We start from the raw sequence: 18,345 nt of genomic DNA, 5'->3' as shown, positions 1-18,345 counted from the left end.
TTACTGTGTCTCTGTCGGTAGATTTATCTGCTGTAGTTCTGTTTATAGCCACAAGGGCGCACCATGGTACAACTATTTGTTTTAGTTTATATGAGACGGGTGGATTCCGTAAAATTGTGTGTGTGTGTGTGTGTGTGTGTGTGTGCAGGTGGGAGTCTGAGTCTGGAGGAGGTGCGGCTAAAGCAGCAGCAGGAAATGCAGACCAGGAGGAAGCAGAGACAGGTGAGACAGACAGACACACACACACACACACACACACACACACACACACACACACACTGAGTGGGAGATATTGTCAAGATATTGGATGTGATGATAATAGAGTGGATCTGTTCATATGTATTCTTTATATATTGTTTCAGATGAAGAAATATATGTGTGAGACGTCGCCCGTGGTGTTGGGATGAAGACTGAGCCACAGAGAGACAGAAAGCTGAAGTTATCATTAAAATACATGATGCTTGTTGCCTGTATGTCTAAGTCCAGCACTGGGATCACACATTGTCTGAGTCCAGCACTGGGATCACACATTGTCTGAGTCCAGCACTGGGATCACACATTGTCTAAGTCCAGCACTGGGATCACACATTGTCTAAGTCCAGCACTGGGATCACACATTGTCTAAGTCCAGCACTGGGATCACACATTGTCTAAGTCCAGCACTGGGATCACACATTGTCTAAGTCCAGCACTGGGATCACACATTGTCTAAGTCCAGCACTGGGATCACACATTGTCTGAGTCCAGCACTGGGATCACACATTGTCTAAGTCCAGCACTGGGATCACATATTGTCTAAGTCCAGCACTGGGATCACACATTGTCTAAGTCCAGCACTGGGATCACACATTGTCTAAGTCCGGCACTGGGATCACACATTGTCTAAGTCCAGCACTGGGATCACACATTGTCTAAGTCCAGCACTGGGATCACACATTGTCTAAGTCCAGCACTGGGATCACATATTGTCTAAGTCCGGCACTGGGGTCACATATTGTCTGAGTCCAGCACTGGGATCACACATTGTCTAAGTCCAGCACTGGGATCACACATTGTCTAAGTCCAGCACTGGGATCACACATTGTCTAAGTCCAGCACTGGGATCACATATTGTCTAAGTCCAGCACGGGGATCACACATTGTCTAAGTCCAGCACTGGGATCACACATTGTCTAAGTCCAGCACTGGGATCACACATTGTCTAAGTCCAGCACTGGGATCACACATTGTCTAAGTCCAGCACTGGGATCACACATTGTCTGAGTCCAGCACTGGGATCACACATTGTCTAAGTCCAGCACTGGGATCACACATTGTCTAAGTCCAGCACGGGGATCACACATTGTCTAAGTCCAGCACTGGGATCACACATTGTCTAAGTCCAGCACTGGGATCACACATTGTCTGAGTCCAGCACTGGGATCACACATTGTCTAAGTCCAGCACTGGGATCACACATTGTCTGAGTCCAGCACTGGGATCACACATTGTCTAAGTCCAGCACTGGGATCACACATTGTCTAAGTCCAGCACTGGGATCACACATTGTCTAAGTCCGGCACTGGGATCACACATTGTCTAAGTCCAGCACTGGGATCACACATTGTCTGAGTCCAGCACTGGGATCACACATTGTCTAAGTCCAGCACTGGGATCACACATTGTCTAAGTCCAGCACTGGGATCACACATTGTCTAAGTCCAGCACTGGGATCACACATTGTCTGAGTCCAGCACTGGGATCACACATTGTCTAAGTCCAGCACTGGGATCACACATTGTCTGAGTCCAGCACTGGGATCACACATTGTCTAAGTCCAGCACTGGGATCACACATTGTCTAAGTCCAGCACTGGGATCACACATTGTCTAAGTCCAGCACTGGGATCACACATTGTCTAAGTCCAGCACTGGGATCACACATTGTCTAAGTCCAGCACGGGGCTCACACATTGTCTAAGTCCAGCACTGGGATCACACATTGTCTAAGTCCAGCACTGGGATCACACATTGTCTGAGTCCAGCACGGGGATCACACATTGTCTAAGTCCGGCACTGGGATCACACATTGTCTAAGTCCAGCACTGGGATCACACATTGTCTAAGTCCAGCACTGGGATCACACATTGTCTGAGTCCAGCACTGGGATCACATATTGTCTAAGTCCAGCACTGGGATCACATATTGTCTAAGTCCAGCACTGGGATCACACATTGTCTAAGTCCAGCACTGGGATCACATATTGTCTGAGTCCAGCACGGGGATCACACATTGTCTAAGTCCAGCACTGGGATCACACATTGTCTAAGTCCAGCACTGGGATCACATATTGTCTAAGTCCAGCACGGGGATCACACATTGTCTAAGTCCAGCACTGGGATCACACATTGTCTGAGTCCAGCACTGGGATCACACATTGTCTAAGTCCAGCACTGGGATCACACATTGTCTAAGTCCAGCACTGGGATCACACATTGTCTAAGTCCAGCACTGGGATCACATATTGTCTAAGTCCAGCACTGGGATCACATATTGTCTAAGTCCAGCACTGGGATCACACATTGTCTAAGTCCAGCACTGGGATCACATATTGTCTAAGTCCAGCACTGGGATCACACATTGTCTAAGTCCAGCACTGGGATCACACATTGTCTAAGTCCAGCACTGGGATCACACATTGTCTAAGTCCAGCACTGGGATCACACATTGTCTAAGTCCAGCACTGGGATCACACATTGTCTAAGTCCAGCACTGGGATCACACATTGTCTAAGTCCAGCACTGGGATCACACATTGTCTAAGTCCAGCACTGGGATCACACATTGTCTAAGTCCAGCACTGGGATCACACATTGTCTAAGTCCAGCACTGGGATCACACATTGTCTAAGTCCAGCACTGGGATCACACATTGTCTAAGTCCAGCACTGGGATCACACATTGTCTAAGTCCAGCACTGGGATCACACATTGTCTAAGTCCAGCACTGGGATCACACATTGTCTAAGTCCAGCACTGGGATCACACATTGTCTGAGTCCAGCACTGGGATCACACATTGTCTGAGTCCAGCACTGGGATCACACATTGTCTAAGTCCAGCACTGGGATCACACATTGTCTAAGTCCAGCACTGGGATCACACATTGTCTAAGTCCAGCACTGGGATCACACATTGTCTAAGTCCAGCACTGGGATCACACATTGTCTAAGTCCAGCACTGGGATCACACATTGTCTAAGTCCGGCACTGGGGTCACATATTGTCTGAGTCCAGCACGGGGATCACACATTGTCTAAGTCCAGCACTGGGATCACACATTGTCTGAGTCCAGCACTGGGATCACACATTGTCTAAGTCCAGCACTGGGATCACACATTGTCTGAGTCCGGCACTGGGATCACACATTGTCTAAGTCCAGCACTGGGATCACACATTGTCTAAGTCCGGCACTGGGATCACACATTGTCTAAGTCCAGCACGGGGCTCACACATTGTCTAAGTCCAGCACTGGGATCACACATTGTCTAAGTCCAGCACTGGGATCACACATTGTCTGAGTCCAGCACGGGGATCACACATTGTCTAAGTCCGGCACTGGGATCACACATTGTCTAAGTCCAGCACTGGGATCACACATTGTCTAAGTCCAGCACTGGGATCACACATTGTCTGAGTCCAGCACTGGGATCACATATTGTCTAAGTCCAGCACTGGGATCACATATTGTCTAAGTCCAGCACTGGGATCACACATTGTCTAAGTCCAGCACTGGGATCACATATTGTCTGAGTCCAGCACGGGGATCACACATTGTCTAAGTCCAGCACTGGGATCACACATTGTCTAAGTCCAGCACTGGGATCACATATTGTCTAAGTCCAGCACGGGGATCACACATTGTCTAAGTCCAGCACTGGGATCACACATTGTCTGAGTCCAGCACTGGGATCACACATTGTCTAAGTCCAGCACTGGGATCACACATTGTCTAAGTCCAGCACTGGGATCACACATTGTCTAAGTCCAGCACTGGGATCACATATTGTCTAAGTCCAGCACTGGGATCACATATTGTCTAAGTCCAGCACTGGGATCACACATTGTCTAAGTCCAGCACTGGGATCACATATTGTCTAAGTCCAGCACTGGGATCACACATTGTCTAAGTCCAGCACTGGGATCACACATTGTCTAAGTCCAGCACTGGGATCACACATTGTCTAAGTCCAGCACTGGGATCACACATTGTCTAAGTCCAGCACTGGGATCACACATTGTCTAAGTCCAGCACTGGGATCACACATTGTCTAAGTCCAGCACTGGGATCACACATTGTCTAAGTCCAGCACTGGGATCACACATTGTCTAAGTCCAGCACTGGGATCACACATTGTCTAAGTCCAGCACTGGGATCACACATTGTCTAAGTCCAGCACTGGGATCACACATTGTCTAAGTCCAGCACTGGGATCACACATTGTCTAAGTCCAGCACTGGGATCACACATTGTCTAAGTCCAGCACTGGGATCACACATTGTCTAAGTCCAGCACTGGGATCACACATTGTCTGAGTCCAGCACTGGGATCACACATTGTCTGAGTCCAGCACTGGGATCACACATTGTCTAAGTCCAGCACTGGGATCACACATTGTCTAAGTCCAGCACTGGGATCACACATTGTCTAAGTCCAGCACTGGGATCACACATTGTCTAAGTCCAGCACTGGGATCACACATTGTCTAAGTCCAGCACTGGGATCACACATTGTCTAAGTCCGGCACTGGGGTCACATATTGTCTGAGTCCAGCACGGGGATCACACATTGTCTAAGTCCAGCACTGGGATCACACATTGTCTGAGTCCAGCACTGGGATCACACATTGTCTAAGTCCAGCACTGGGATCACACATTGTCTGAGTCCGGCACTGGGATCACACATTGTCTAAGTCCAGCACTGGGATCACACATTGTCTAAGTCCGGCACTGGGATCACACATTGTCTAAGTCCAGCACTGGGATCACACATTGTCTAAGTCCAGCACTGGGATCACACATTGTCTAAGTCCGGCACTGGGATCACACATTGTCTAAGTCCGGCACTGGGATCACACATTGTCTAAGTCCGGCACTGGGATCACACATTGTCTAAGTCCGGCACTGGGATCACACATTGTCTAAGTCCGGCACTGGGATCAATGTCTACAATGTTTCAGTGTCACACTGTATTATTTTATATTTTGTACCAAATAGATTTCATGTTAGTTTCATTTAGTAAAAAAAAAACTATTGTTAAGTGGGCTACAAATGTTTTACTTCCATCCCTCTGTTTAGTGAGTATCACAATGAACTGTACAAATGGCTGTTGTTCACATAAACAAAATGGCTGCAGAACATTGTACTCCTTCTCTTTACCCTCGTCGTTCATGCTTTTTATGTTTACAAAGTAACACGTGAATAAAACCCTCCTATGGAATACTTCTGAGTTTTACTTTGAAATGTCTCTACAACCACGAGTAGAGGACAGACTACAGCATCCAATCACCCTGTCATTCTAATGATGACACAACCCTATAGAATCCCTCCTCTCCTCCCATTGTCAGGTGTGTTTTGTATACCATGTAACCTACAGAAGATTTGTGTTAGCTCTTGTGGCACAGACACAGTAAAGGCGAGGGGCTTAATCATGGGCTGTGTCTGTTTTGAGATTGCAATTTAGTGGTGAAATTATTACTTACTTTGTGAGCTGTGCGTACAGGGGGTCAAATAGGCCCTACTCATCACGTGATCATGGTTTCCTGGTCTCAAAGCTCCACCTCCTACTTGACTTCCCTTTCAGAAGTTTAGTGTGTGAACATCGATGGTTGACGTTAATCTGTCATGCGTTCTCTAAACTACCTGCTTGGAGAAACCAGACTGAACACACAGAAAACCCTGGGAGGAGAGAAATGACCTTTACAACTACCGTGAGAAATACATACTAAAAACAGGGATCTCACGCTGCTTAATCACACTAGGTTTTTAACAATCAGAATCAAAAGAGAAAGTTAACTTTTGTACAAGGCTCGGTCATTCTAGAGGAGGGATTGTCACAAGAACAAAATGGCTTCCAGATTATCTCTCCAAGAGGACGATCTATCCTGTGCTGTGTGCTGTGACATCTTCAAGGATCCTGTCATCCTGTCATGTAGTCACAGCTTCTATAAAGCCTGTCTGCAGGAATACTGCAGGGGGAAGGCAGAAAAGGAATGTCCAGTTTGCAGGAGAAGATCTTCAAGGGCAGATCCTCCCTGTAACCTGGTCTTAAAGAACCTGTGTGAGGCCTTCTTACAGGAGAGGAGGCGCAGAGATTCAGGGGAGTCTGAGGAGCGCTGCATTCTGCACAACGAGAAACTCAAGCTCTTCTGTCTGGATGATAAGCAGCCCATCTGTGTGGTGTGTCAGGCCTCAAAAACCCACAAAAACATGACTGCTGCCCCATAGACGAAGCTGCACAGGACCACAGGGTACAGTAGAATACAAATAGTAATAGTAACACACAGAAAAACTAAAACAACAGCAATATTAAACAGCGGCCATTGTCTGCATATTAAGTGACAATGAAGAACTATAGTTGCACAGCATTCTAACCTGTATTCACATCACATTTTAACATGGAAAGGGATGTGCCTAAAAATTCCCCTTTGTTTATACACTTTGACTCCTCCATCTATTTCTCTCTCATATTCACTTAACATCTGCTTATGCCAGGAAGAACTCCAGACTGTCCTGAAGCCCTTACAGGAGAAGCTGAAGGGCTTTAATGAAGTTAAAGAAATCTGTGATGAAACAGCAAAGCATATTAAAGTAAGGATAATGACTCGATAGCGTTGTGCAGAACATGTATGATCCAGTGTTTATGCAGATAGTTTACTACCGTTCCTCTCACTGTCTCCAGAACAAGGCCCAGAGCACAGAGATACGGATGAGAAAGGAATTTGAGAAGCTCCACCAGTTTCTACGAGAGGAAGAGGAGGTGAGGATAGCTGTTCTGAGGGAGGAAGAGGAGCAGAAGAGTCAGGTGATGAAGGAGAAGATTGAGGTGCTCTCTCTAAATTGACGTGATCTGTTGGTATGTGTATTGGTTGACTGATAAATATTGATTGTTTAATTTAATCTTGTCTTCTGTTTTTTTCAGAACTATAAGGTCACAGTGGTAAGGTAAGTGGTCTGCCTCCTATCTTTCTCTTCTCTGTGGTTCTGAACCCAACCCTACAGCAACAGCTGCACTGACTCCTGAATGTTCTTCCAGAACCCAGTGCACACTGCCGGATCCACAGCTGGTCTCAGGAGCACTCATAGACGCGGCCAAACACCTGGGAAATCTGCAGTTCAGAGTCTGGGAGGAGATGCAGGGGATTGAAATGAAATACAGTGAGCATGACAGTTCTTCTAGATCGCTGAACACTGCAAATTAAACTAATACTATTACCTACTTAGCCAAAACAATAACCTTTTCTGCACAACAGTTTGTCATCTCTCATTATCTTCACATTACATTACAAATGCTAAACACCTTGTTGCTAAAAAGTCCACACACGTAGCTCGGGGATTAGAGAGCGCACTTCATCATCAACAACAACAAACAACAATAATCAATCAACAAACCATAACAAAAATAATACCCTATATCTGATCTCCCTCCTCAGATTCTGTGATTCTGGACCCCAACACTGCCAACCCAAATCTTATCCTGTCTGAGGACCTGACCAGTGCCATATACAATAAAGAGAGACAGCAGCTTCCTGACAACCCAGAGAGGTTAAATTACTTTAAAATGGTATTGGGCTCTGAGGGCTTTACCTCAGGAACACACAGCTGGGACGTTGAGGTAGGGTTCAATAAAGCCCTGGGTGTGATAGCAGAGTCTGTCCAGAGGAAGGCAAAAGTAGAAAGTGGATTCTGGTGTTTAAGCCTTTGGTGTGTAAGCCCCTGTGATGCTTATGGTTATGATATTGACGGTGATATTCAATATAAAGTAGAGTCCCCTCCGAGGCCAGACATCCAGCTCAGATTGAGAAAGAAACCCCAGAGGATCAGAGTGCAGCTGGACTGGGACAGAGGAGCGCTGTCATGCTGTCACCCTGATAATAACACACATTTATACACTATTACACACACTTTCACTGAGAGAGTCTTTCCGTACCTTCTCAATGAATGTGCCCTCCAGCCAATGAGCATATTACCAGGGTAGGCCTCTGATGGTGGAACAGAACACTTAGAGCCTCTGTGGTGGTGGAACAGAACACTTAGAGCCTCTGTCTATAATGGTGGAACAGAACACTTAGAGCCTCTGTCTATAATGGTGGAACAGAACACTTAGAGCCCCTGTCTATAATGGTGGAACAGAACACTTAGAGCCTCTGTGGTGGTGGAACAGAACACTTAGAGCCCCTGTCTATAATGGTGGAACAGAACACTTAGAGCCTCTGTCTATAATGGTGGAACAGAACACTTAGAGCCTCTGTCTATAACAGTGGAACAGAACACTTAAAGCCTCTGTCTATAAGGGTGGAACACAACACTTAGAGCCTCTGTCTATAATGGTGGAACAGAACACTTAGAGCCTCTGTCTATAATGGTGGAACAGAACACTTAGAGCTTATACTATAGAATGTTATTTGTGTTTCTTGTCTCAGTTATGAATTGCTCTGAGCAGAAGGAAGACAAAGCCTGGGAAGCAGTTAGTTAGGTAAACGCATTAACTTTGTTATTTTTGAATGTAGCTGAAGCTCTGGTTATTTTTAAATCCATGAGCCTTGAAAATGGTTATACTTTTTACTCTGCGTTGTTTATTTTGTTTTTAATATTGAATTGTAGATTTGAATTGGCTGAAAATAATTCGAATTTGTGATATAAATCACTCAATATATAGTTTTAATATTTTGTAAAATGAATTTTAATAAAAACATACTGTATATATTCTTGTAACTGAAGCAATAGGCTGACAATTGCTGTTATTCATGTCATTCTCTGCTTCTACCAGTAGAGGGCAGAGTACACCACATTTACTCTCTCACACTCCAGCCACCACACACCTACACCCTGTCATTTTAATGATGACTCAACCCAACCTCCTTCCCTCATGTGGCGTTCAGGACAACTGGGAACTCGGAAAAAAACGAGCTCCAACTGAAAAATAATTTAGAATGGTCATCCAACTCGGAATTCCTCTTTCTATAGCTCTGACACAGTTGTCCTGAAAGCACCAAAAGCCTGTTTGATATTGCTGCCTCTACTTACATCGTTTCCTCTCACACTTCACTCTAAATATGAAGAACCCAACCAGGTTAACACAACCAGGTCAACACAACTAGGTTAACACAACCAGGTCAACACAACCAGGCAAACACAACCAGGTTAACACAACCAGGTCGTCGCAACCAGGTCAACACCACCCAGGTCAACACCACCCAGATCAACACCACCCAGGTAAACACAACCAGGTCAACACCACCCAGGTCAACACCACCCAGATCAACACCACCCAGGTCAACACAACCAGACACCGACCAATGAGACAGTAGGGATCATGTGTATGTTTTTAAAGATTATTTATTTCAACGAGAAATCTGCAGTAAAAAAAAGCTTGTGTACAGTACAGTGGTTTATAGGAATAGTGGGGATTAAAGGTGAAGGGGTTTGTTCTGCCGGGGGAGGGGGTGGCTGGGGTTTGTTCTGCCGGGGGAGGGGGTGGCTGGGGTTTGTTCTGCCGGGGGAGGGGGTGGCTGGGGTTTGTTCTGCCAGGGGAGGGGGTGGCTGGGGTTTGCAGTCTTCAGTCTTCTTCCAGGAAAATAGTTTGGATGTGAAATGGAGACAGATGCCAGTAGAAGAGTAGCAGAGGGAGAATGGGATGAGTGAACATTTATGCCTCGGCACATTCACCTGCAATAGAGAGGAGGGAGAAAAGAGTGAGGAGATGATTTCTACCAGGGAAGCACATTCATATGTATCTGATCACCATAATAATATTGTACATCTGTGTGTGTGTGTGTGGTGTCGTACCGTTGTTGGGCAGGAAAACAATGTTCCCAGAGAGGATTCCTGTATCCAGAGAGAACTGCATGAACTTCTTCTGGACATCTGCGCTCACCTCTGGAGTGCGACCTACAACCACAACACAACCAGGTTAACACAACACAACCAGGTTAACAGAACACAACCAGGTTAACACAACACAACCAGGTTAACACAGCCAGGTTAACACAACACAACCAGGTTAACACAACACAACCAGGTTAACACAGCCAGGTTAACACAACACAACCAGGTTAACACAGCCAGGTTAACACAACACGACCAGGTTAACACAACTAGGTTAAAACAACACAACCAGGTTAACACAACACAACCAGGTTAACACAACACGACCAGGTTAACACAACACAACCAGGTTAGCACAACGCAACCAGATAAACACACACAACCAGGTTAACACAGCCAGGTTAACAGAACACAACCAGGTTAACACAACACAACCAGGTTAACACAGCCAGGTAAACACACACAACCAGGTTAACAGAACACTGCCAGGTTAACAGAACACAACCAGGTTAACAGAACACTACCAGGTTAATACAACACAACCAGGTTAACAGAACACTACCAGGTTAACAGAACACAACCAGGTTAATACAACACAACCAGGTTAACAGAACACAACCAGGTTAACAGAACACAACCAGGTTAACAGAACACAACCAGGTTAACAGAACACAACCAGGTTAACAGAACACTACCAGGTTAACAGAACACAACCAGGTTAACAGAACACAACCAGGTTAACAGAACACTACCAGGTTAACAGAACACTGCCAGGTTAACACAACACTACCAGGTTAACAGAACACAACCAGGTTAACAGAACACAACCAGGTTAACAGAACACTACCAGGTTAACAGAACACAACCAGGTTAACAGAACACTACCAGGTTAACAGAACACAACCAGGTTAACAGAACACAACCAGGTTAATACAACACAACCAGGTTAACAGAACACAACCAGGTTAATACAACACAACCAGGTTAACAGAACATTACCAGGTTAACAGAACACTACCAGGTTAACACAACACTACCAGGTTAATACAACACAACCAGGTTAACACAACCAGGTTAATACAACACAACCAGGTTAATACAACACAACCAGGTTAACACAACCAGGTTAACACAACACAACCAGGTTAACACAGCCAGGTTAACACAACACAACCAGGTTAACACAGCCAGGTTAACACAACACAACCAGGTTAACACAACCAGGTTAACACAACACAACCAGGTTAACACAACACAACCAGGTTAACACAACACGACCAGGTTAACACAACACAACCAGGTTAGCACAACGCAACCAGATAAACACACACAACCAGGTTAACACAGCCAGGTTAACAGAACACAACCAGGTTAACACAACACAACCAGGTTAACACAGCCAGGTAAACACACACAACCAGGTTAACAGAACACTGCCAGGTTAACAGAACACAACCAGGTTAACAGAACACTACCAGGTTAATACAACACAACCAGGTTAACAGAACACTACCAGGTTAACAGAACACAACCAGGTTAATACAACACAACCAGGTTAACAGAACACAACCAGGTTAACAGAACACAACCAGGTTAACAGAACACTACCAGGTTAACAGAACACAACCAGGTTAACAGAACACAACCAGGTTAACAGAACACTACCAGGTTAACAGAACACTGCCAGGTTAACACAACACTACCAGGTTAACAGAACACAACCAGGTTAACAGAACACAACCAGGTTAACAGAACACTACCAGGTTAACAGAACACAACCAGGTTAACAGAACACAACCAGGTTAATACAACACAACCAGGTTAACAGAACACAACCAGGTTAATACAACACAACCAGGTTAACAGAACATTACCAGGTTAACAGAACACTACCAGGTTAACACAACACTACCAGGTTAATACAACACAACCAGGTTAACACAACCAGGTTAATACAACACAACCAGGTTAATACAACACAACCAGGTTAACACAACCAGGTTAACACAACACAACCAGGTTAACACAGCCAGGTTAACACAACACAACCAGGTTAACACAGCCAGGTTAACACAACACAACCAGGTTAACACAACCAGGTTAACACAACACAACCAGGTTAACACAACACAACCAGGTTAACACAACACGACCAGGTTAACACAACACAACCAGGTTAGCACAACGCAACCAGATAAACACACACAACCAGGTTAACACAGCCAGGTTAACAGAACACAACCAGGTTAACACAACACAACCAGGTTAACACAGCCAGGTAAACACACACAACCAGGTTAACAGAACACTGCCAGGTTAACAGAACACAACCAGGTTAACAGAACACTACCAGGTTAATACAACACAACCAGGTTAACAGAACACTACCAGGTTAACAGAACACAACCAGGTTAATACAACACAACCAGGTTAACAGAACACAACCAGGTTAACAGAACACAACCAGGTTAACAGAACACTACCAGGTTAACAGAACACAACCAGGTTAACAGAACACAACCAGGTTAACAGAACACTACCAGGTTAACAGAACACTGCCAGGTTAACACAACACTACCAGGTTAACAGAACACAACCAGGTTAACAGAACACAACCAGGTTAACAGAACACTACCAGGTTAACAGAACACAACCAGGTTAACAGAACACTACCAGGTTAACAGAACACAACCAGGTTAACAGAACACAACCAGGTTAATACAACACAACCAGGTTAACAGAACACAACCAGGTTAATACAACACAACCAGGTTAACAGAACATTACCAGGTTAACAGAACACTACCAGGTTAACACAACACTACCAGGTTAATACAACACAACCAGGTTAACACAACCAGGTTAATACAACACAACCAGGTTAATACAACACAACCAGGTTAACACAACCAGGTTAACACAACACAACCAGGTTAACACAGCCAGGTTAACACAACACAACCAGGTTAACACAGCCAGGTTAACACAACACAACCAGGTTAACACAACCAGGTTAACACAACACAACCAGGTTAACACAACACAACCAGGTTAACACAACACGACCAGGTTAACACAACACAACCAGGTTAGCACAACGCAACCAGATAAACACACACAACCAGGTTAACACAGCCAGGTTAACAGAACACAACCAGGTTAACACAACACAACCAGGTTAACACAGCCAGGTAAACACACACAACCAGGTTAACAGAACACTGCCAGGTTAACAGAACACAACCAGGTTAACAGAACACTACCAGGTTAATACAACACAACCAGGTTAACAGAACACTACCAGGTTAACAGAACACAACCAGGTTAATACAACACAACCAGGTTAACAGAACACAACCAGGTTAACAGAACACAACCAGGTTAACAGAACACAACCAGGTTAACAGAACACAACCAGGTTAACAGAACACTACCAGGTTAACAGAACACAACCAGGTTAACAGAACACTACCAGGTTAACAGAACACTGCCAGGTTAACACAACACTACCAGGTTAACAGAACACAACCAGGTTAACAGAACACAACCAGGTTAACAGAACACTACCAGGTTAACAGAACACAACCAGGTTAACAGAACACTACCAGGTTAACAGAACACAACCAGGTTAACAGAACACAACCAGGTTAATACAACACAACCAGGTTAACAGAACACAACCAGGTTAATACAACACAACCAGGTTAACAGAACATTACCAGGTTAACAGAACACTACCAGGTTAACACAACACTACCAGGTTAATACAACACAACCAGGTTAACACAACCAGGTTAATACAACACAACCAGGTTAATACAACACAACCAGGTTAACACAACCAGGTTAATACAACACAACCAGGTTAATACAACACAACCAGGTTAATACAACACAACCAGGTTAACACAACCAGGTTAATACAACCCCACCTGTAACATGACCATGCTAAAACCAGAGACCAAAGTGAAACTGTGATGAATGACACAAAAAATGAGAATCTAAAGGTGTGAATTGATTTCAGACATGCAGGCAGCCAGACAGACTTACTGTAGAGTTTGTTGAGAACGTCAGTTACTCCGTGTTTGGTCTTGATGGTGTGGATCAGAGCAAAGTCATCATACTGGACAGCTACCACACGCATGTCATTTTCATTGTTCCAACCTGAGAGAGGGAGAAAGAGATGTAGTTAACTGTGTGTGTGTGTGTGTGTGTGTGTGTGTGTGTGTGTGTGTGTGTGTGTGTGTGTGTGTGTGTGTGTGTGTGTGTGTGTGTGTGTGTGAACTCACGCTGGCTGGTGAAGGTGAAGCGGCCTGGTATGTCAGTCTTCTTGGCCAGATCGGTCATCCTCCAGCAAGAGCCATCAGCGCTGAGAGAAAGAGCAGCATCAGTATGAGTAAAATGGACACACACACACGGACACACACACACGGACACACAGACACACAAACTCACTTCTGGTTGGCGCTGCTGATGTCCAAGTCACCTCCGGCAGTGGGCAGCATCATGGAAGTTCCCATCTTCATACTAGCCTTACGGTTCATAAACCACTTGGCGTTGGTGGCAAAGCCCACGGCCCACCACTTACCAGCCATCTGGGGAGAGAGAATATATTTAGAAGAAAAAGAAGAACCACTATTCATTCATTCTCACAATGCAAATGTTTTTAATAGTCATGGCAGGTGATCCACTGTCCTCTCTCTACTCTGACCCTCCTCAACGGCAGAATCTCTTCTCTCTCTGCACTTGTACTGTACAACACTCTTCTCTCAACTCTTTGCCTGCTCTCTTTTTGTTATAGCCTATCTCATTTGTTTTACCAGTTCTCTCAGTCTCTCTCTCTCTCACCTTCTCCAGGTTGAAGTCTTTCTGAGGCATGACGTTGACACAGGCGACCAGCGTAGCGCACAGCAGAACTCCCATTATGCTCAGCCTCATGGTTACAGATCTGTGTGTGTGACGGCTCGACTCTCCGGGGTGTGTGAGGAGGAAAATGAGTAAGGTGGGAGCTGACTGAGGGTCCTTATATCCTCCAACATTCTTCTATTCTCTACTCCTCCCCTCTTCTCCCCCTTGTTTCCAGTTAGTCCCTCCCCTCTCCATCCCTCAAAGATGTAAATCTCACCCTTATACAACTGCACGAGGAGGTGGGGGAGAAGTCAACAATGTAAGCAGAATGATTTGCTGCTGTCCTCTCCTTTTCTCTCTTCTCCTCTCTCCTCATTTTCTCTCCTCTCCTCCCCTTCTCTCTTCTCCTCTCCTTTTCTCTCATCTCCTCTCCTTTTCTCTCATCTACTCTCCTTTTCTCTCATCTCCTCTCCTTTTCTCTCTTCTCCTCTCTCCTCCTCTCCTTTTCTCTCCTGTCCTTTTCTCGCCTGTCCTTTTCTTTCTCCTCTCTCTTCTCCTCGCCTTCCCTCTTCACTCCTTTTCTCCTCCTTCTCTCTCTCCTCTCCTCCTCTCTCTCCTCTCCTCCTTCTCTCTCCCCTCTTCACACCTTTTCTCCTCCTTCTCTCTCCTCTCCTCCTTCTCTCTCTCCTCTCCTCCTTCTCTCTCCCCTCTTCACTCCTTTTCTCCTCCTCTCTCTCCTCTCCTCCTTCTCTCTCTCCTCTCCTCCTTCTCTCTCCCCTCTTAACTCCTTTTCTCCTCCTTCTCTCTCCTCTCCTCCTTCTCTCTCTCCTCTCCTCCTTCTCTCTCCCCTCTTCACTCCTTTTCTCCTCCTCTCTCTCCTCTCCTCCTTCTCTCTCTCCTCTCCTCCTTCTCTCTCCCCTCTTAACTCCTTTTCTCCTTCTTCTCTCTCCTCTCCCCCAACAATGATAAGCTTATCTATTTAGACAAGTCTGATTCCTGGTCTGAACAACCTCCACCCTGAAATCCACACGTAAGCATGAAGACACACACACACACATGAATGCACCAACACATATACACACAGTATCCTCAGAGTGAGGTAAATCATAGTCCTCATGTTAATCCCATACCCTTCAGGGCTGCAACATGTGAGTTGTAACATTCCTCTGTCAGTCACAACATTTAACACTGCGGAGGACAGAACATGGGTTAACATAGGTCATGTAACGCTGGGGTTTGGGGTGGATTCCTCCTGAAGGATACATTACTTTGAGGTCTGAATGGTACATAACTCCTGGAGGTTATATAACTCTGAATGGTACATAACTCCTGGAGGTTATATAACTCTGAATGGTACATAACTCCTGGAGGTTATATAACTCTGAATGGTACATAACTCCTGTAGGTTATATAACTCTGAATGGTACATAACTCCTGGAGGTTATATAACTCTGAATGGTACATAACTCCTGTAGGTTATATAACTCTGAATGGTACATAACTCCTGTAGGTTATATAACTCTGAATGGTACATAACTCCTGTAGGTTATATAACTCTGAATGGTACATAACTCCTGGGGGTTATATAACTCTGAATGGTACATAACTCCTGTAGGTTATATAACTATGAATGGTACATAACTCCTGTAGGTTATATAACTCTGAATGGTACATAACTCCTGGAGGTTATATAACTGTTTCTGAGCAGTCAGAACTTGGGCTTGGTCGCACTTTGAAATCTTCCTCAACATATTGGCTGTGAAGAGGAGATAAAACCAGCTCAGAACGACCACAGAAACAAAGACTCTGACTATACGAACTAAATAAACTTGAAGATAAAGCAATGAGCATGTCCATATAATTACATGCAAATATGTTTCTATAGCACATCGAATTTGTGCTGCGTGTTAAAAATTAGGTAACAGTTTTATAAACTTGTTTATGCAATTTATATAACTGAGTGTTACGCAAGTAACTTTCCACACACCCTGCAAGAAGGAGTACACAGTTTTTTTTGTGTGGGGGAGGGGGGGGGGGGGAGTTATTTGACTACATGAAGGCGCCATAAACAGATGTAAAATACATTTTACATTGGATATTCGGTGGATATTTAAAAAAAATACATTTTTATATACAGGCCTACATTTTTTTTTTAAATGAAGATTTCGTATTTCAATCGTCATTAGCGCTTTAACAAAGCGTGCCATGACTATGAACATTGTATATTCTTAATCAGGGGTGAATGGAGAAGATCAAAATCAACAACCAAAAAAAGGTGAGGATCGTTCTGCATCCCCCGATTCAGAATATTCCATTTTCATAGTCATGGCATGATTGGTTCAATAGCTAGTTATGAGACGAAAAATGAATATCCACGGAATATTCCGTATAAAACTAATTTTACCTCAGTATAAAATGTATTTTACCTCGGTGCCTGACCGGTGCCTTTTCCACCGATCTGCATCTCTCTCATTCCTCCCTCTACAGATGCAGTTCTGCAGCGCATCCCAATATACAACCCAGAGAATCCGTCTACATGTCACCGCTACTCAGCCTACTGTATAAGAAGTATATTGTCTGTATTCATATGGTTGTAGCCTGTATGTTGTAAATTCATTCTAAAGGAGACTAATTTTAGCTCCACGATGCACAGCCGTTGATAAGGTCTCATAGCTACCAATGGCTGGACGAAGTTTTGAAATTGTATACTGATGACATACATTGACGTACAGGACACACCCGCAGCATCCGCAAGGCACGAGGCCCACGAGCTCTGGGGGCCCATGGATGTGATTTTTTAAATTCAGTAAATCATTTTGATAGTAACCCTCCCTAAAGTCAGTCATACAACTTTTACATTTCCAGATGTAGTAAGAAGCAAAGTGTTTGTTTCAGGACATGACTGAAAAAGTGCCTCAGGACTTGACGTACTTTTGATTGAACGTATAAGAGGATATCGGTGAACAAATGCTGTGGTCAAGGCTACGATGGCGCCAGTGCAATGAGTGGAGTTTATTCAGGTGTTCAAAAGCGAATATCAGACCGAGAGCCTAATGCCTCTTAGAAAGTTCTTTATGAGTTTTAGTTAAGAAAACGATCTCTCTGCAGAAGCGACAGTTACAGGGCAGGTAAAAACAGCTTGATTGCCGTAACAACATCAGGGAAACTGGGAAGAAAGAAGGAGGGCTTGAAATACTACAGTTCTGCAACATCTTTAATTGAGCCTCTCATTCGCTTTAATTGCCTACTCAACAAGTTACAGAAAGAGATTAACTGTATAGGAAGCTCTGGGGACAGGTCGTCTGGATACTATACAGCCAATAAATTGGCAGATGCAAACAGATGATCGTCTTCTGCAGAGAACAGTTCTTGACGTCTTAACAAAACAGCGGTTTGCGATTTACTTCATTCTGGTGA

At 44.6% G+C, this 18,345-nt stretch overlaps 2 protein-coding genes and 1 pseudogene across 3 annotated transcripts in view; 2 read left to right on the top strand and 1 right to left on the bottom strand.

The window, feature by feature from the left end:
* The window catches only part of LOC139366689 (nucleolar and coiled-body phosphoprotein 1), a 4,612-nt gene extending 3,634 nt beyond the window's left edge, over positions 1 to 978 (top strand). Inside the window, exons 4-5 of the mRNA XM_071104372.1 lie at positions 149 to 222; positions 363 to 978. Coding sequence (XP_070960473.1) covers positions 149 to 222; positions 363 to 407 — 119 coding nt within the window. The 3' untranslated portion in view covers positions 408 to 978. The remainder of the gene's footprint in view (positions 1 to 148; positions 223 to 362) is intronic.
* Positions 979 to 6,099: 5,121 nt separating this feature from the next.
* Positions 6,100 to 8,230, top strand: LOC139366798 (E3 ubiquitin-protein ligase TRIM39-like; annotated as a pseudogene).
* Positions 8,231 to 9,573: 1,343 nt separating this feature from the next.
* On the bottom strand, positions 9,574 to 15,084 carry LOC139366688 (lipocalin-like). 2 transcript variants are annotated; one of them, XR_011626792.1, is made up of 7 exons: positions 14,929 to 15,084; positions 14,536 to 14,675; positions 14,370 to 14,449; positions 14,131 to 14,244; positions 10,042 to 10,143; positions 9,806 to 9,921; positions 9,574 to 9,743 (listed from the first exon to the last, which is right to left on the bottom strand). XR_011626792.1 is itself a non-coding variant. In XM_071104371.1 (6 exons), the coding sequence occupies exons 1-6, from the start codon at positions 15,016 to 15,018 to the stop codon at positions 9,902 to 9,904; spliced, it is 546 nt and encodes a 181-aa protein (XP_070960472.1). In that variant the 5' UTR covers positions 15,019 to 15,084; the 3' UTR covers positions 9,764 to 9,901. The 2 variants fall into 2 exon arrangements, 1 of the variants encoding a protein (XP_070960472.1); XM_071104371.1 differs by lacking the exon at positions 9,574 to 9,743 and having other exon boundaries at positions 9,764 to 9,921.
* Between the last annotated feature and the right edge of the window lie 3,261 nt (positions 15,085 to 18,345).

The sequence above is a fragment of the Oncorhynchus clarkii genome, chromosome 15 (genome assembly GCF_045791955.1).
Source record: "Oncorhynchus clarkii lewisi isolate Uvic-CL-2024 chromosome 15, UVic_Ocla_1.0, whole genome shotgun sequence".
NCBI lineage: Eukaryota > Metazoa > Chordata > Actinopteri > Salmoniformes > Salmonidae > Oncorhynchus > Oncorhynchus clarkii.
Note: the sequence above shows the minus strand (reverse complement) of the source record. Positions and strands in the feature narration are given on the sequence as shown.